This window comes from Bos javanicus, chromosome 3 (genome assembly GCF_032452875.1).
Source record: "Bos javanicus breed banteng chromosome 3, ARS-OSU_banteng_1.0, whole genome shotgun sequence".
Classification (NCBI taxonomy): Eukaryota; Metazoa; Chordata; class Mammalia; order Artiodactyla; family Bovidae; genus Bos; species Bos javanicus.
Window position 1 is genome coordinate 102,687,711 of NC_083870.1, and position 19,589 is coordinate 102,707,299.

General features: G+C 57.1%; 1 protein-coding gene across 9 annotated transcripts in view; it reads right to left on the reverse strand.

Annotated features, from left to right (window-relative positions):
• The window catches only part of PTPRF (protein tyrosine phosphatase receptor type F), an 84,161-nt gene that overhangs the window by 43,437 nt on the left and 21,135 nt on the right, over nt 1–19,589 (reverse strand). For all 9 annotated transcript variants that reach the window (XM_061412231.1, XM_061412228.1, XM_061412230.1 and 6 more), the window contains exons 4-6: nt 17,689–17,834; nt 17,362–17,503; nt 5,287–5,475 (exon numbers count right to left, since the gene is read on the reverse strand). In XM_061412231.1, the coding sequence (XP_061268215.1) occupies nt 5,287–5,475; nt 17,362–17,503; nt 17,689–17,834 (477 nt within the window). The remainder of the gene's footprint in view (nt 1–5,286; nt 5,476–17,361; nt 17,504–17,688; nt 17,835–19,589) is intronic.

Genomic DNA, 19,589 nt, shown 5'->3' on the forward strand with positions numbered 1-19,589 from the left:
CCAAAGCAAAGCATTTAAGCAGACAGAAGAAAGGGCTAAAGGGAGGGCTCACTTCAGGCCACTTCCAGACCAGCCCCCTACAAACACACACACCAGCCCCCTCCTCACCATCGGGTGGCAGATCCCTGTGAGGTCACTCAACCCTGCTGAACAGAGTGACCTGCAGAGTACCCCCAACCTGGCTGGTGAGAGGCAGAGGCCATGCCTCACACCCCTTTGCCTGCTCATTGCCTTGTAACCCTGGGAATCAGCAGCCTAGAGGGCCAGAGGCTCACCCTGCAAACACCCGGTGCGGGGCTATTATCAGGTCTAGACTGGCTCCCTCCCCAACAGCGGCCCCTCTCTCCGGCTGCCCCATCCAGAGGAGCGGGGGCCTATGGGCAGGTCCAGGTCAGCACTGTCGACCCTGCCCCTCTCTGCCCACTCCTGGGGAAGGCAGTGTGCTGGAGACAAACACTGATTACAGCTCATTGAACCTGACACCCACTGAGGAGGAATTATCCATGTCCGCAAGAATGAGGAAATAGAGGCTGAGGAACATCAAGTGCTCGAAGCCCCAGGTCACACAGCTTACGAGGTGGCAGGAACCAACCGGGGCTGGCTCACAGCCTTCCCACTGGACCAGGCTGCCTCCTGCAGACTCAGAGGCTGCAGAGAAGGCGAAGGCAGCGCTGGGCCCTGGGCAGTGTGTGAGGCGCACAGAGACGGTCCAGGGAGAGTCATCTTCCCGGTGATCCTCCGGGCGTGCTTCATGGACCCTCAGGGTCCCTGAGGCCCTTTCAGGGGTCTGCAAGGTCAAAGCCATTTTCACATTACTGAGAAGCTTTTGGTCTTTTTCATTCCTGTTCTCTCATAAACATACAGGGAGTCTCCTGGAGGCATCAGGATGTGATATCACAATAGACCAAAGACAGAAGCAGACAGGAGGATCCAGCTGCCTTCTATTAAACCCCAAATTAAAGAGATTTGTAAAAGTGTAAAACAGGGCCGCTCTTCTCACTGAACGCTTTTGTTTCACAAAATATAATTATTTTCCATTAAAAAAAATGTTGTTTATGTTAACACGTAATGGATTTTAAAATTATTTTAAAGTGGATTAATAAATACTTAAAATTTTCTTGGTCTTAACATCTAATATGGCAAATACTGATAAATAATCCACACAAACAAAAGCTCTTGGAGATCCTCTGACATTTACAACTAGGGGTCCTGAGACCACAATGTCCACAGGCTGATCTACTACAGTGCAGGTCTGACATGGGAGGGGGAGAGGGAAAGGGAGGGGAAGGGGTGGCCACCTAAATGCTCCAGGGCTGGGACCCCTAGCTCTGGCCTCAGTAATCCCAAAACCGAACCTGCTGTGTGACAAGACTCTAGGCCTCTCTGGAAAGCCGTTTCCCCACCAAACTGAAAGAATTTGTCTTTTCCATTTTCCGTGATGGGTGTGGGAGACTGGAGGGTCCCTCAGACCCACACTACCCCTGAGGGGTGCCAGAGTGTTCGGATAAAAGGGACTGTTGCTGGCAGCAGGCCCTCCTGGCAGACCAGCTGGTGCTAGGACGGAATGGGGGCTGCAGCCCTCAGGCCCACCTGTCTGGGCCGGTGGGCCTCTTTCTGCAGCCAGATGCTGGCATCCAGGCTCAGGTGTCTGGCTGAGCAGCGGACAGTGTGGGCAAGTGGTCCTCCACGGTGATGGGGATGGTGGCATATACACTCAGGCCGTGGGATGAGTGCAGCACTGAGGTGTCCCAGTGGTCCTTCCCGACTTGGCAGAGCGTGGGGCCCACAGCAGTGGTCTGGAGTCCCCACCTGGTGGTCAGCCCCGTCTTGGCTCCAGTGATGCTGCCCACTCCTGACTGACTTCCACTCTCCCTGAGTTTGTGCCCATTCCTCTGGGGCCCACACCGGGTCTCAAGTTCAAATCCTTCAAGAGGCACAGGCTGTGGCAGCAGGTGACGTCACTTTGGAGAAGAAAGCACCTGTTGAGCAGGGGTCGTGCCTGGGCATACGCACTTGTCTCATGCTTTTGCTCCAGGCAGCCACGCTCTGATGCCATGTGATGGGGCTCAGTCCGCAGACACCTGAGGAGTTCTGGGTACGGTAGGGGAGGGCCTGAGGTTCGGAGAAGACGAGGCTGTGGCGCTCTGGGGCCCTGGCAGGGCCCAGCCTCTCCCCAGGCCCCAGTTTAGTCAGATGCGATAGTAGAAGGCCCTAGATGCAGTCCCAGGGGATATCCCCAGCCTCGGATCTCCACGTGACCCCGGGTGGGTGACTCCCTAACTCGCCTGTAAAGCAGGCCTGATAATCACAAACTGCCCTACTTCTCATGGTTGCAAGAGAGTCAAGTGCAACCAAAGGCAGAAAAGCACTTTGTAAACGGTTGGTGATGCGTAAACTGTGAGGTCCCTGTAAAAGCTGAGTGCTCGGGGCTATTCCACTCCATCAGGGACGCCCCTGTCAAATGTGCCCGGCACAGTTCCACACCCTTCTAAACCGTACAGGCCAGGGGCATCAGCTACTGGGTCAAGGGTCAGGACCAGGGTCAGGCAGTGATGGAAAGAGTCTGATTATTGAGCAAGTGGGATGACTGAGGCCCCCTCAGATGCCATCCCAGAAGCTGGATCCTGGGCCATTACCCTTAGGTCACCGCTTTCAGGTGGCAGGAAAGGTCAAACAAGAAAGGTTTCCCCGGACCTGAGAAGCAGGTCTGCAAGGACAGGGCCCAAAATCAGTAAATCGTTTATCCTCAGGGCTCAGAGATATCTGTCCTAGAGCTGGGCTTGTGCTGGTCACCTGCCAGGCCCTTGCAGGCAGGAGCCAACCCCAGGCCCTCCCTGCAGAACACCCAGCCTAAGTGACCAGAGCTGGAGCCAGATGGTGACAACACATAGCAACGGGAGTCCCAAAGGAGTGGGCCTCAGGCAGAGAAGGGGGGCTTCACGTTCTAGTGAATGTGAGCAGAGGGTGAGGATGTGGTTGGGGGACTCGGTACAAATTGGGGAGTGACTAGAGCTACAAAGAGCCCCATTCACAGAACCCTCATCACAGGCCAGTCAACTATAGCTCTCACTGCCACTGCCTCACTTAATCCTCACTGTAACTCCTTTTTAAAGATGAGAAACTGAAGCTCAAAGTTAAATAACTTCAGTGAGGCCAAGAAGCTAGTGGGTGAAGCCAGGACCTGATGAGAAGAAGCTAGAGATGTGAGCTGGGGAAGAGTGAGAAGGGTTGTGTGTGCCTGTTCAGGAGTGTGCACGTGACCACGGAGGCAACGAGATGCCACCGAGGCCATCAGAGCATACGGGGCACAGACAGGAAACTCTGCCAGTGCTGCAGGACGGATTCAAGGGGAGAGCTTGGAAAGCAGTGTCCAGTGACCTGGGATACAGGAGGAGAAAAGAGGACCAACGTGAAAGCCATGTGGGTGACCAATCAAGAGGGTTAGGGAGCTCCTTATATGGAGCAGGAGTTGGGGTATGTCCTAAGTTCCGGGTTAGAGGGGCTGCCACTCACAGAGAGAGGGTCAGTGGAAGCAGGGCACCACTGTTCGGAAAGGAGTTAGCACCCTTCACGGTCAGGGTAACACCCAGAAGCCAGAGGGCTTTTTTTAGTCTAGGACTCCAGCAGGATGTTTGGGTTAGAATGACAGAACAGGGACTCGCAGGCGTGGAGACAGATGGAACCTGAAGCTACAGGGGTGGGTAAGCCGGCTGGGGGAAGAGCTCTGTCTACGGGGCAAGAGCAGGGCTCACGCGCTCCCTGCCCAGAGGAATGAACAGACCGGGCTGCCGAGCAGAGAAGGGGCGCTTGGAAAAGAGGGAAGCCGGGGCAACCGGGGAGCGAGTGGGTTGAGAGGGAGGCAGGGTGGCTGCTGAGAGGCTGAGGAGGCCAGTGAGCAGCATACCATGCACGAGCTGACTCATGGGGCCGTGAATGGGTGGCACCAAGCCCGGCACACAGCAGGCGCCACATAAATACTTAACAAACGGAACACGCGAGACGGCGTGCCTTCCCGGAACTGCTGCCACAGACAGTGCCGGGCAGAGGCCAGGCCTGCGGGGAGGACCATCTGGTTGCTTGGGGAGCCTGCCTGGGGGCTGCGGGGACACGCAGAGGAGCCGAACCGTGGCAGCCGCTGTGCCACACTGGGCAGCGGCCGTGAACGCTGGCGGCCTGTTTCCTGCCTTGATTATGGCTGTTTTAATTAACTGCGCTACAGCTGCCTCCATCTTGTTGAGTTTTAATTAAATTAAATGAGCTAACACTTCGTAGGCTGTCTCAGGCGGCCGCAGCTGGGACCAGAATCCTGTCCCTGCTGGGTGGTTCATCCCTTCCTCCTTCCCTGGGCACCATGGGGGCGCCCACCCGGCGGGAGCTGGTGTGGAGGGGCTGGCACCCCAGGGGGTGACATGACACCTCTGTAGCCAGCAAGGCTCTGAGAGGGGTTAGGGTTATGACCTCCTTTGCGGTGTTGACACCGCAGCTGATGGGTACGTTGGTGCTGGCCACCCGGCCCGAGCCTACCATCCCACAGTTGGCAGGAGGGCTCCTGGACTGAGGTTGACCAGCCCAGCCTGCACTGGTGGCAGATGCAGAGCTGCAGCCAAGCTGATTCCAAGGCTCCCTTCCCACAAAAATGGAATCAATTATCCTGGCGGGAGCCTCGCAGGCAGATCGATTGACGGGGCGACACCTCCCGCCCGGTTTCAAGGCAGTATCCTTGCTCACAGGGCTCCAAGCTGGCTCGACTGAGACATCCAGAGGAGACGGGTGGCCCGGGTGGCCGAAGGATGGCTGAACATCCCCCTGGCTGCAAGCCTCTGAGGTCCAGCCTTTGGAAGCCTGATGAATCAGACATCTTTGGCCTCTTTCCCTGCCGTCCGGAGAAGCACAGAGAAGCACTGTCTGGGCCCCTCTCTCAGGCCAGGCTCCAGGGAAGGTGGAGGATGAATGCCCACAGAGCACCTTTGCAGAGCCCAACACAGGCTGGGAAAGACACTCGTACCTCCAGGTGCAGAGGCGGGCTGTAGTGTGGAGTCGGACAGTCCCAGGAAGGTGAAGGAATCACTGATGAGCAGCCCTCGCTGCCAAGCTCTCTTCCTGGGCAGCTCAGGTGGGCCTACAGCAGTATCTGGCCCACCCACCAGGTACCCTCTGCTCAGACCTGGAAGGTCAACCCAGGCCAAGGCCTCCCGTAGCTCCCAGGCCCAAGAGAGAAGCGCTGGGGTCCAGCCCAGCACCTTTCCTGAAGTCTGCGCGGCCCCTCGACCCTAGCCCTCTGCTCACCTGAACGCAGTTGCTTGATGCGGCCGTTGCTCGCGGCGGGGTCCACAGGGAGGAAGTCCTTGAACCAAGAGATCTCAGGGTCTGGATTCCCGCCTGCTGCACACAGCATAGTGGCCGTGCGGGCCTTCTCCACCACCTTCAGCTGAGGCCCCATGTCGATGGAGGGGAACCCAAGGGGCAGCTGTTCCTCTGCAGACAGAGAGCAGATGTGCATGTTAGGGTTGGCACTGCCTGCCGGATGGGACTGTCATGATTCCCAGGGTGGCTGTGACCCTTGGCTCCTCTCTTTTCTGCATTCTAAGTACGACGCCTGCCCTGACGTGAGGAACCAGAGTCTGGAGCCCTACTACCCAGCTGTGCCCTTCACAGGGTCAGCGAGCTGCCAGGGAGCCCACCGTGTCCCGCCAGGGAGTTTACAGGTCTGAGAAGTAGGCCTCAGACTGCAGACATGAGTACTTACCTCTCCAGGCCCTGGGAAAATAAGTTTTGAGCCTCTCCTGGCCACAGAAGCATGTGCTTCATGGACACTGGGCTGTAGGGGGCCCATGGCTCCCACAGTGGCATCGCCAGCCACAACTCAGCCCAGAGGCTCCCTGTGCCATCCAGTCCCCACCCTCTTGTGTGCGTGGGTAGTGTCCTTTCTGCTGCCTGCATCCAGCCTTCAGCTCCACCAGGGGCAGAGCCCCATGTCACCGCCTGGGTTCTGGCCCTGACTCTGGGCACCCTTTGCCTTACCAATGACCCATCTTCAATCCCTGGTGCCCACCCTGAACCTCCTTCCTTACTCAGTCCTGACCCTGGAGGCCATGGTCAGGCCTGGGAACCCAGGTCTGAGCATGTGGAGGCTGAAGAGATTTAAAAAAGGGAAAAAAAAAAAAAAAAAGCCCTGTGAGGACATCAAAAGTCGATGAGGGAAGCAAAGCTCCTTGGCTGCTGCTTTCTCCCAGCTTGCCAGTGGTTGGGGGCTCACAGAGCAGTCATGTCCACAGGAGCAACAGGCATGGACCGCAGCAGCACACCCCTACTCCCACTGCACACGGACTCCTGCATTAGCCCTGAGGGACCCAGACAGGGGCAAGGCTGCCCACTCCCCACCCTTGGGAGCACATGGGGCTGAACACAGACTCTGGACAAGTGCAGACCAAGTAGAGCTCCCGCCTCCATCACTAACTAGCTCTGCGACCTGGGAGTGTTACTAATCCTCTCCCTTTATCCATTTTTATCTATTAACAAGGTTCAAGTGCCCTCCTTATAAAGTCATCGTGAAAACTACATCTAATGATGCACATAACGTGCTGGAAAGTATCAGACAAAGAATCAGAACCCAAGGACTACTGGCTGACATTATTATAATAGCAAGGGCTGGGCCACCAGGGCAGGCAAGTACCAAGACTTGGGCCTGGGGCCCCCTTCCTGTCTGGTGAGAGGCGCCCCTTGCCAGGAGCAAACCACAGAGTGAGTGTGGCGGTTCGGCAGAGCCTCTCCACCAGTGTGGATGCCGGGCTGCACACCCAGTAGGGGAATGGGAACCCTGTCCTTTGTCAGTTTCTTGATAGAGGAGCGGGGCCCCGTGGTTGGGGAGGCCAGCACCACACCCATCTCCCTCCCGCAGGCCCAGCTCGAGTGTGCGGGGATGTTTGCTGAGGTCAGCTCCCATGCCAGGGAAAAGGCAAGTGGCATCCTCAGAAAGGAGGAAGGTAGAGGCTGGCAGGGCTGGTCCCCCCAGAGACCCAGGGGAAGTGACTGGTGGGCAGGCAGGAGAGGAAGCTGGAGGAGCCCCAGCAGGCAAGGGCAAGACATTTCTCTCTCTGCTGCCACACCCCAGGGGGCGCTCTGCCAAGGCTCCAGCTGCCTAAGCATCCCTAAGGGACTGTGACCCTGTCGGGAGAAGGGGTGGGGACCAGTAGGAGTCACCTCCCCAGCTTCTCTAGGTAGCTGGCAGAACATCTCCCCACCTGCAGCCCTATAAATTCCAGACATGAATCCAGCGTCTGTTTGGCTGTAAATATGATGCCACAGCATTCTGACTTTTAGCTCTGATTTTTAAAAGGAAAATGTTAACCGTGGCAAGAAAAGGGAGGATGGAAATGAAAGCAGGACATGGGATGCACCAAGCAGGGAAACAGCTTCCTTTGGTTCTGCCGCCACTAGCTTTTCCAGGAAGGCCCAGGCAGGGCTCCATCCACTTCCACCCTTCCTGGACTCCCCAACAGCCGGGGGACACTCTGGGCTGTTGGAGCCATCCCAGCCCACTGGGGCACCAGTCTAGTTCTTCCTAGTCCTCAATTCTACCTGCTCAGCCCTCCTGAGCAGTGGAGTGGTAGCGGGGCAGGGCCTGCCAGAGTTAGGGCCCAGGAGTCAGTGGGCCTCCATCTCTACCCACAAGGTGCTGATCAAGGAGAAGGGAAGAAGTACATACATCTGCAGCCCTGTGTCCTGGGAATGTATTCTGAATTCTTAACACGGGGAAAGTCTTTGGGATCGTGCCAAATTAAGGACAATTAATTTTCCTCCCTCAATTATCGTGCCCTCAATGGCTCTGTCCTTGGCTCAGATCATCCCTGAGGCATAGCCGCCAGAGCCTAAAACCGGCATGTGTGAAGAGTCCATAAAACAGCGGGACCCAAAAGCCAGTCCCTTGTGCCAACTAGGCTTCCAGGCACAAGTCGGAAGGCTGCAGTTCTGCACCTTGGTGGGGGGAGCGTGTCTCACAGGAGGACTCCAGCCCTTCAGGAATGACCTGCTGTTGGCTCTTCCTTCCACACTCACTTGGTGGAGCACCCGCACCCCCAGGCACATTCAAATATAGCCAAGGACAGCAGCCACTTACTGACACCTGTGCCCGTCTGGCCAAGCTGAGTCCTGGGCAGGCTGGTGTACACTGACCGACCATCAGACTGTCACGTTTATCCTCTTCACATAACCCCTGTACCTTGAACCGCAGGAGCTTGGGGTCACTGTACCCTGAACCACTCACGCTAAGGACCAGGGCAAATTCCTCCTCAGGCTGGCATCACATGATCACTTCAAACCCATCAACAACGGGGAAAACAGAGGCCCAGGTAGAGGGATAAAGGTCAGGTTTATGGAGCACTTCCTAGTTCCAGATAATGCATTAAAATGCCTTACAAACTGATCTAATCTTTACTGAAACTATGTAAAGTATATGAGCAAATGGAGGCGCAGAGAGATCCAGGAACCTGCCAAGGCCACAGAGTTAAGTCGAGGTGGGGCTGGGATGAGACCAGGTGGTGGGACCCCACATTGGGCAGGGTGTGGGCGCTGGGCTCGGGATGGCCCTGCGGGAGCCAGCCACCATCCTGCTCCCATACCACGCCCTCTGCCGGCTGGGCTTCTGGCTGGGCGCTCCATCGCAGACCCCTGCACACAACGCCGCCGCGTTTTTATTTCTGCAAAACGAACACGACTGCTCCACACACGGCCACCCGCCGGCACGCACCACGTTCCAACACCGGCACAGACTGGTCACGCCGAGTCCGCTCAAAATCCATCCTGAGGGCGGCGGGGCTGCGCAGCGCCGCGGGAGGAAGGGTCCCTCCCCACTCCAGACCGCCTGGTAACTATGGCAACGGCGGAGAGCCGGCGCCTCGGCGGAAAGGCGGCGCTTGCGAGTCCAAGCGGTGCGCGCATCCGCGGTCCGAGCCGCTGCGACCCCTCCCGTCCCCTCCTGAGCTGAGTCACAACACCCCTACTCAAGACCCTACTCCCCAACTCTAGGGAGCCCAGATTCCTTCCCGCTCAATCGACGCCTAGCTGGGGGCTGCCCCCTCAGTGCGCACAGAGCGGAGAGGTCCCCACATCTGCCCCTGGCCAGGTTTTTGCAGTGTGTCCCTCTGAGGCAAAGGTCGGTCCATCCTCTGATAAAAGGGTCCCCGCGAAGAAAAGAAAAACCCGTGGGGACTTTAGTGGACCTCAGAGGTACTGGGAAGCCTCTACAGCTCTTTGTGTATTCTGCCTGCATGCAGTTAGGGCGCACACATTCCCAGGGTCTGCCCACAGATCTGTGTACCTGGGTTGGGGACACACGTGTGCATATACACTGGTCTTTAGATACTGCAGTGGGAACCCTGATTTCTTCTCTGCCATCCTCACTGGGCAGAGAAAGGGTGCAGGGGCCGAGGGGTGGGTGTTTGGAGCCTAAGGCTCAGACAGGGACAGGAGCTTGGCCCAGGTCCCCACAGCAGGAATGCAGCTGGATCAGTGCTATCTTGGTGGCTTCCTGAAGGAGGAGGGAAATGCAGAAGTAGGGAACACTTGAGCATGAGCAGCCAGGGAGAGCTTTTTGGGGGGAGGGAGGGAGGGGCTGCCCGAGTTAGGGCTGGGGGAGGGGAGGGAGACAGTGGGAAGGTGAGGCTGGTTGGAGCTGAGGCCTGATGGATGAGGCTAGGGTGGGGGTGGACAGGGGATCAGCCTAGGCCAGTGGGGGAGGGAGGCTGCTGCCGCCCCCTACAAAGCACACACAGGTCTCTTTGTCCAGCTCAGCTCGGGATGCCTGAGGCGGAGTCTGGGCCAGAGGGAGGGGGCTGCACCAGGGAGGCGGACAGATGGAGACGCCTCGCAGGGTCCCGGAGCGGGCGGCACCGTCTGTCAGCAGGAACTCCTCACTCGTGTTTACCCAGCTTCCTGGCGTCTCTGTGCGCACGCAGGCACGCACACACACACACACACTTACACCGGCTGCCTGGGGTGTACCGTCTGTAGGCCTGACCCCCTTCCCGGTGCCTGAGTGTTGGACCTGGCCTCACCTCTTCACTGAACGCAGACACCTAGATCCATGCACAACCAGGGCCCCACAGAGAGATACATGGAGAGAGACAGGTGCAAAAATAGAAACCTCCATGTGCGTGCGGAGGGGCACCTGCAGCGACAAGCACCTGTGGAAACAGACGCACGCAAGCAGAGCCAGTGGGAGGGCACGCAGAGACGCGGAAACACACGTGTGCAGACATGCAGAGCAACACGGATGCTGACGTGGCGAGTCCCCTGGAGACGCCTGTGGGGCCAGAGCCGGGAACCGCAGACGTGTGGAGACGCACGAGGGGACCTGGTGGGTAGCGAGGCTGCTGGCTCCCCCAGCCCGCCCGCACTCTAAGGGAGCCAAGGCCACCTCAGGCCCTGTCCCTGAGGCAGCCCCATCCTTAGCAAGGTCAAGGTCAGGACACCCCTGAGCAAGCGTGAAGGGCCCCTTGGACCTGCAGGCTCCCACCCTTTCCAGAGCCCCACCCCTCCCCCAGGCTGCCAGGCAGTCAGGGAGGCCTGGGGAGCCTTGGGCTCCCTTCGCAGCTTTCAGTCTTCATTTTCAGCTTTTTCTAAGAGAAAACTCCCACCTCTTCCAGCACTCAGATTTCATCAAACTTGGCATCTTAAAAGCCTGTTTTGTTTTTGAATCTGAGCTGTTTGGGGCCTGTCGCCGAGAACAGCCAAGCAGGCGAGGCCTCCCCCTCCCAATCCCCTCCTCCTCAGGACTTCCCTGGCGCCTCCTAGGGCTCTACTCAACCTGGCTGGTGAGGCCTCCCAGTCGCACGCCACCAGGTGACCCCGGGGGCTGGCCCCAGGTCTGCATCCTCCACATTCCAGCTTCTGGGGTCTGACCCACGCTGAACCCTCCTCCCAGGGTCCCCACCTCAGTCCTACTCCAGGACCATTCTCTCGGTCCCTTTACCCCAACTAGGTTCCGGCCCGGGCCCTCCAGACCACTGAGAACCTCCCTCTTGCTCTTCAGGTCCCTGCAGCCCAGCTGCCACCCCCATGGCTTGACACCAGCGTGCTCACCAAGGTCAACCACGACTCCATGGAGCTAAGTCCAGAGGCCACGTCTCAGCAGTCATCTTGCCCGACCTCTCGACAGCACCCCTCCCTGTTCCTTCAGATTCTTTTCTCTTGACTTCCAGGGACTCACCCCTATAGGAAGACCTAGCATCTGGGGCTCCATCCAGGCCCTCTTCCTGTCCTCTGGCTCCCTAAGACTTGCCATTTCTCTCCCCCCTATCTCCAGCTGTCCCTCAGAGTGCCAGGCAAAATCTGAACAAGGCCTCCTTGACACCCCTCCCCAGGATGCCTACACATACCTACTACAACAGATTTCTAAGTGGACTCATCAACTTGCCCCTCAAACGGGTCCTCCTCTCATACCTGAACCTGAGCAAATAGCACTGCCATCTACATGGCCCGGAGCCAGCAATCCCGAGTCATCCGCCTCCCCAAGTCCCACAGGCAAGCTTTCTAAACTGCATGGAACCCAGTCTCCCTTCCTCCTCTACGCACTGCCTGGGTCTGGGCCACTGCCACCTCTTGCCTGGGCCGCTGCCCTGACCTCTCACTGGTCTTCCAGTGCCCGCCTCTGCACCCTCAGGGACCTTTCTGAAGCACGCATTTTATCAGGCATTCCCCTGATTAAAATCCTCTCTCCCCTGGCAACCAGAGGCAGGGGACACCTCATCAGGGGTGGAGGATGTGCACACAGAGGAGCATTTAAAACCTCCAAGCTGGCTAGCTGTTCCCAGAGTTGCCGGTTCTGCTGCAGTCCTGAGGCTGGGGCGAGGGCTGTAGGCAAGGGGGCCACGCACACAGCAGGGCCCTGTAAATACCTGTGACTGCAGGGGTGGGAGGGGCAGGCTGGGCACAGAGAAGGCATCCAGTGTCTGTGGCTAACAGAAGAGGCAGGCTTACTGCCCACCCCACAGGAGGAACCATTCAGAAAGGGATCCACTTGGGCCCCAAGATAGATCAGAAGATAGATCAGAACTAGAAAGAAGTGAGGGAACCCAGGTACCAAGAAACCTAGAATCTTCTCTAGGTTTCTTCTTCCCTAGATCTTCAAGACCTTCCTGGCAATGCCCACCTACCGACACCTCTCCCACTCCTACGTCTGGGGCTCAGATCTCTCCAGGGAATGGCTGCAAAGCCTCATATCTGTGTAGTCCTGAATGTGACTATGGTCACAGCAGGGCTGGAGGGACAGGTCACAGATTCCACAGTCATGGGGCCAGAAGCACTTAGGTAACGCCTCAGCTGCGAGGGAAGGGGCAGAAGCTGGCCTGGGTTCTAGGTGCTAGGTTCTAGGGGCCCTTTCTATGTCTTCTGTGGATGCAAATCAGGGAGGCGATGGGCCCAGCTTCCTCAACACAAGCCCGTTACCTGGACACGTACGCAGGCAACAGGAAAGGGGCGCGGTGGGCCTCTGTCTGTGATAGCCCTTTACCCAAACGCCCCACCCCCTCATCAGCCCTGGGTCAGGGACACGGAGGAGGGTGGGGCAGGGAGAGCTGACTCCCTGGGGAAATGCCCACCCACCCTGAAAACACGAGCTTCTGTACTGGCCATGCTCCGGGTGCAGCCAGCCCAGGATGGCAGGCCAGGGTTGTATGCTGTTCATCAGTCCTCATCTTCAAAGGGGCTTGGCATGGGGCTCAAGAGGGCCTCATCATCCCACAGTCCCCAGACCAGGGCCAAAACCACGGCCAAGCCTGGGGGTCCAGGCCCAGCACTGACTGCCCACCTCCTGCCACCAGTCACTACCCCACAGGCCTGACAGCAGGCCTCCCCCAGAGCCTATCCCCAACAAAGAGGGCAAGACCAGGCGCGCCATGCGGGCACCTGGATTCCTGGGCCTCTGTGACCTGGAGTGGTGTGGTCCTGGTCAGCCACCAGCAGACAGCAAGGCCAGGTGGGAACAGGAGAGAGGGAGCCGGGGCTCAGTGGGGGAAGGAGACGAAGAGGAGAGAGTCCCAAGGCCTGGGTAGGATCCCTCCCTGGTGCCCCTTGCCCTGGCCTGCTGAAGGATAGTTTCTCAGGCACTGACAACAGCTCAGGCTGACCACTCTGCCCCACATCCATCTCTGTCTAGCTGCCCTGGCCAGCCACCAGCCTTGAGCAGGGATCCTGTGGGGTCCTGGAGGCAATGAGTCCAACATCTCTGGCCTCCTGCAGCACCAGACTAACTGCACACACTGGGCCCAGGCTGCTTGCTGCACACCCCTTCCCCCGCTGTACACAACAGCCCATAACATGCACACCACCTGCTGTTCAGCCCGCACGCCATATAAACACTGTCTGATGCACACACGGCATGACGTACACCACCTGCTGTATACACCACACCGCATACACACTGCCTGATGCACGTACGCACAAGCACACGCACGCGTGCACACACACACAGTCGGATGCACAGCCCCCGTTTTCTATACAACCCGTAAGGCACACACAGCCCATAAGACTGTAACACCACATCACACACCTCACACACACAGCCTTCCAGAGAGCGCACAGGGCACACACGCCACCACACGGGTGCGTGTTGTCTGCTGTCTCCATGACCACAAGCAAATGCTGCCTCTTGCGCTCTGAGTCCGCCAAGCCAAGCCCTCCAAGACAAGTCAGAATGGCTCATGTCTGCTCCTTGGCCTTTCTCCTCCTTCCCCCTCTCCCCCTTCCCCTTCTCCTAGACCCTTCCAGAACCTGCCCAAGTCACCAGGGCCCAGCCCACACCTCTGCTGTCTGGCATCCTCCGGGGCTTTCCTGACCACGGTACCTCCTGGCTAGAACCCACTGGCCCAGGCAGATCCTGAACCTCCAGACTGAGCTCCAAGACCCTCCTGGCTCCCCCACCTCCTGGAAGGAAAGGCCGGAAAGCAAGGCCTGCCTCCCCTCCCCCTCAGCTCCCCCTCCCTCACGAGGGAAAATGTCAGATTCCCTGTCTCAGTGGCGTCGGCAGGCGGGTTGGAGGGGGAGTGATTCAGCCTCAAGAGTGCAGAGTGAGAAGAGCTTTTCCTGCCATTACCCGGCGAGGGAGAGGCTGGCGCGCTAATGGCTTCAATTACCACTCAGACAGGAACGCTGGGCAGCTCACCCCCAGCTAGCTTGTGCCAGGCACCCCCACCCTGTACCCAGCCCGGGCCAAGGGGGTGGGGAGGCAGCCGGCTGAGCATTGCTGGGCAATCGGGACTCCCTGGGAGTGGCAGTCTTGCCCAGGGAGCTGGGTGCAAAGGCCACGGAGTGGGAGTGGTGTGGGGTGCTTCAAATGTGAGAGGAGCTGGGCCTGGCACAGCAAGGCAGGGCAGGGAGCCCGGCATGGACACGCAGGCCGGGGATACAGCAACCTCTCAGCTGAGCCGAGTCATCCCAGGGAGCCCCGGGCCACTCCCCTGAAGTGCCCAGCGTGTGCTGAGCTACACGCAGTGCATGTTGCGCTGCACGTAAGGAACTCAACCTTGAGTCCCAGTCCCCAAGCCAGCTTCCTCCTCTCCCCAGCCTTCCTCCCAGGAATGGCCCTGGCTCTCTTCTGACCCAAGCCCACAGCTGTAGTCAAACTATCCTTTCACCCCACTCCTACATACACCCAGCCTCTCTGGCTAGCAGGGGAGGCCTGGCACGGTTGCGGGGAGGTGCTTTCCTCAGGCCCCGCCCTCTGGCACCTTTTCGACCTCCTACTCCACTCCTTTCTGCCAAGCCCAGAGCCAGTCAAGGTTACGCAGACCAACATGGCAAGTCAGCATTTCACCTTCCGGGTGCTGTGTTTCAGGAGCAGGAGGGGGGCTCACTCAGGCCCACAGCTCCATCTCAACCGGGCCAGGAGCAGGCCTGGGGCTGCCATGCGCTCCCCAATCTCATCAGACACCTCTCACACCCAGAAGCATGAACACACCCCTGTCCCCTGCTACAGAAACCCTCCTCCAAGAAGGCCCCTCCAGAACTAGCATGTAGGGACTTTGTGGGGACTTTTCCTCCAACACTAATAAGGAGTCTCTCTTCCCTTTAATGCGAGGGCCTGAGAGATGCCCTCTGGGGTGGGAGCCACAGTCTGGCCCTTCGGCCACCTCCCAAATGCCAGGGCAGGGCAGATGGCTCCTGCTGGGGCAGCGAGCAACAGAAGGGACGGCAGTGCTGAAATACTTATCCTGAGGTCATGAGTGGGGAAACTGAGGTCAGGGGTGGCAGGGAGGAGCTCGAGAGCACCCAACCGTCAGGGATCCTGGTGCAGGGCCTGTCCTCTGGGCCCCCGCCCCTCAGGGGAGTGGACGGTGGGGGCTGCGTCACCCAGAGGCCAGGCAGCACAGACACCAGGCGCAGGCAGCTCACGTGTGTGGACCTTAGGGTGTGTGGCTTTCAGCCCTACAGCAGCGACCATTCAGGCCGGAATCCAGCAAAGTGCTTAACTGCATCCCATTTAATCCTCCCAACCAGTTTGGGTGGCAGGCATCATATCCCCGATTTACAGATGGAGTAAAATGAGGCTCAGAAGCACAGCTACTCACCCAAGGTCACAAGGAAAAGAGAATAAGCGGTCCAGAGCCCCTGACCCTAGCCGCTGCCCCTCTAAGCTGGAGGGCCCTGCCCTGCCTCGCAGGAGACACACAGGCACAAAGGAGTTACCAAATGGATATGAACGTGAACACATAAAGCCACAGTGTAAAAACGGCTAACACAAAAAGATGTTCAACTGTTCTTGTAATCAAAAAAATGCAAATTAAATTGAGATGCCATTTTTTGCCTATTAACTTGGCAAAGATTTTTTTAATGGTAATTCCCACTGCTGGTGAGGATGTACAGAAAAAAGGCCCTCTCATGCCCTGTTTGATGGGTGTGTAAACTGACACAGTCTTCTGGAAATACTGAAAAGGCTAAACATCGCATGTGGCCCTTTAACCAAGCAATTCCACTTCCGTGCATCTAGGAAATAATCAGGAAAGTGAACACATCTGTAAGGAAGCACACAGTCCCTTATTTATACAACCAAAATACAGGAAACAACATGTGTGTCCAACAATAAGGGAATGGCTGAATAAATTAGGGTGCTTGCATGTGACACTCCCCCACAGCCATTAAAAACAATGAAGCAGAAAAATACTTAATCGGCAGGAAGATGTTCATATGTTTTTTTAAAAAGCAGTCTACAAATCATTGGGCAGAATGTAATCTCGTTTTTGTTACATATATAACGCATGCACAGAAAATGGACTATAAGGAAATAACCAAATGTTAATAGTAGTGGTAAGATAAACAAGTGATTTTAAATTTTTCTTTTGTGCTATTTTATACTTACCAAAATTTCGACAGTGAACAGGTATTGGTATTGCAATTTTTTTTTTAAAGCAACAGTCCAAGCCATATTTTGAAAATACATGCAGACATAGTCAGACTGTTGCCTTCATCGTGGCAGGTGGGGGTGGGCGGCGATCATGTCACTCCCTGTCTGCGGCTTCCTGTGTCCCCAGGAAAGTGTTTCGCAGCCTGGTTGGTCCGGTGTGATCTGTCCTCCAACCTCTCCAGGCTCATGTTGAACCACCTACTCTTCCCCACTTTACTGTGTCTTCCAGCCACCCGCCACCCCAAAGCCAAATGGAACCACTCAAGAGTTCCCTGAAAGCTCCATGGTCTCCTGCCTCTGGACCTCGGTGTGAGCTGATGCTATTTCCCCACAGAGGCCCCCACCCCAACTGCCACTCGTCTTCAGGACTCAGACAACAGCTCCCTCCTCCCCTGAACCCCTGTGCGCCCCCCACCCCCCACAGTCCCCTGGGCCTCTCACACAGAACGCAGAACATACTGGAGACTGAAGTCGCAAGGGCAGGATCAGGTCAGATAACTCTCAGGACACAAGGAGTCATCAGGGCATGTTTGTGAATGAATGGAGGAGCCACCAAGTGAGAGAGGTCATTAAAATCCACATACAGAGCCCCAGCCTCCAGCCTAGGGCCCTTGCTCATAACAGCGACTGGGAACACACTTCTCTGAAGCCCCTTGCCAGGTTCCACAAGAAAATCACATCCACTGCCACGAATCATGTACCCCAAGTGATACGTAGCTACCACCTCACACCGCAGGTCAGGCCCCAGACCCCAGCCAAGCAACACCCCGGCTCAGCACAACACAAAGACACCACGCATATGCCAAATACCCAGCGATCATCGCTGTCCACCACTGACTTTCTCTGACCCCAGGATGGCCAAACACACTGCAGTCCACAGTGGGGCCGGAGCTGGCTGGCTGGCTGGCTGATCCCCTACGTGAGTCTCCCCGCCCCCCGACGCCGCATCCCTTTCCAGCAGGTACCTTCGAGCACTGAGAGCTTGGCACTGGTGTTGATCTCCCCCAGACTGTTGGTGGCCGTGCACTCATAGATGGCTTCGTCTCGCTGCACCCGCAGTGGCTGGATCCGCAGCACAGACCCTGCCCCGTCGTCAAACTCAATGACCTGCCAGAGGATAGACACACCGTCACAGCCTGCTCGGGACAGACAGCGGGGCCTGCTCAGGCTCAGCCTTTCTATTGCTGAGAAAAAGCCCCCAGGGCGGGAGATCAAGAGGAGGTGATATAGGACCAGACCTCAAAACAGGCAGAACTGGGGCCCTGCCTGCCCCTTCCCACCCGAGGCTGTACCTCGAAGCGCTGGGAGCTGACTTTCTTCCCCTTCTTCATCCATGTGATGCGCGGCTTGGGTTCCCCCGTGGCTTGGCACACGAAAGAGGCCACCCCTCCTGACAATCCAGTCTGGTCCTCGGGGACCTTGACAAAGACAGGTTTGCCTGGAGAGAGAGGAACATCAAGTCACCAAGGGACGGTCACTGCAGACATGGCCTATGTTACAGCGGGCAGGCGTGGGGGAGGGGAAGGAAGGTCTATAAAGGAAACAATGGTAGTGATGCCCGGCCCTTACGCAGTGCTTCTTATGTGTCAGGCGCTCTTCAAAGAGCTGTGAGCTCCTCAGGTGGGTTTTATTTCTGCTTATAGAGAACTCAAGGTACACAGAGGTGATGGGATTTGCCCAACATGACAGCTGCTTAGTGGCAGAGCCAAGATTTGAACCCAGGCAACTGAGTCTGGAGTACTGAGTCTGTACTTTAATTGCTTCACTCTTCCGTCTCCCATCCCCTCAACAATTCCAAGCTCCAGGACAAAGGCATGCTGAGAGCTGCTGGGAACGGCCCAGCCTCTCTCGCAGACATGACTGCTCTCCACCCAGGTGATGGTACCACCACCTACCCCAAAGCTCGAGCCAGAAACCATGACTCCTCCTCTCCCCAGCCCCCACGCACCATCAGTCCCGGAGGCCTAGACATTCCATGTCCTAATCCAGAGACGTCCTATCTCTGGATGTCTTCCCAGGTGAATGCTCTCCTGTAAATCTACCCTCCCCACCCAGCTCCCACTGACTGGGTGATTGTCTTCTGACAGCCTGGACGTCTCCCCAGAGTTCCACCGAGAAGCAGCGGGAGGGGGAGAAGGGAATGGGCTTGGACACTATACGGTCGGACGCTGTACGGTCACGCCCACCCACACCACTCTGATATACAACAGGGTCAACCTGGAATCCCACCCAGGGTCATGAGATGTGGGAAACGGGGCCTTCATTAAGATGTAGCAACGCCTCGTTAATCCCGACAGCGGATCCATTTCCTATTAATCAGGCCAATGAACAGCTCCAGGAAGGCTGATACTGTGAGAAGTGACCTTTCAGACCACCTGCTCGGTGCTGATGAGGCCAGGCCCGGCCTGGTCTCTGGCACAAAAACATGTTTGTGCAATGATGATAATCCCACTCTGTACCTGGTACTTTATCTCATTTAGTCCTCCACTGCTTGTTGTCCCCAGTTTAGAGGCACAGAGAGGTCAAGTCACTGGCCCGAGGTCACACAGCCAATGAGCGGCACACCTGAGATTTGAATTCAAGCCTGTTTGACTCCAAAGCACCTGGCAGAAACAGTTCGCCTTGGTGTAGTTGGAGGCTTTGTCACGAGCAGAGTCAGGGGGGTGGCAGGGGCCAAAGCCAGACCAAAGAAGGCTGAGGAGTAAGTTGGGGGTGAAGAAGTGGAAAGCAGAGTACAGTGACTGTTTAAAGGACACTGGCTGTGATGGGGAAGAGAAAGAAAAGATGGCACTCGGAGGGGATGAAGATTGGAGGGAGGTTTTTACATTCTTGTTTCTTTTTTTCCTAAGATGCGACAGTACTTTTTAAAAATAATTTTATTTATTGACTGTGCTGCGTCTTCACTGCCGCACAGGCTTTTCCCTAGTTGCAGAGAGCGGGGCCTTCTCTCCCATTGTGGTGCATGGGCTTCTCACTGTGGTGGCTTCTCTTGCTGCAGAGCACAGGCTCTAGGGCAAGCGGACTTCAGTAGTCGAGGCTGCGGGCTTGGTAGTTGCAGGTCTCGGGCTCTAGAGCACAGGCTCAACAGTCGTGGTGCATGGGTGGCTCAGCTGCTCTGCAGCATCTGGGATCTTCTCGGATCAGAGATTGAACCTGGGTCTCCTTCATGGGCAGGTGAAATTCTTTACCACTG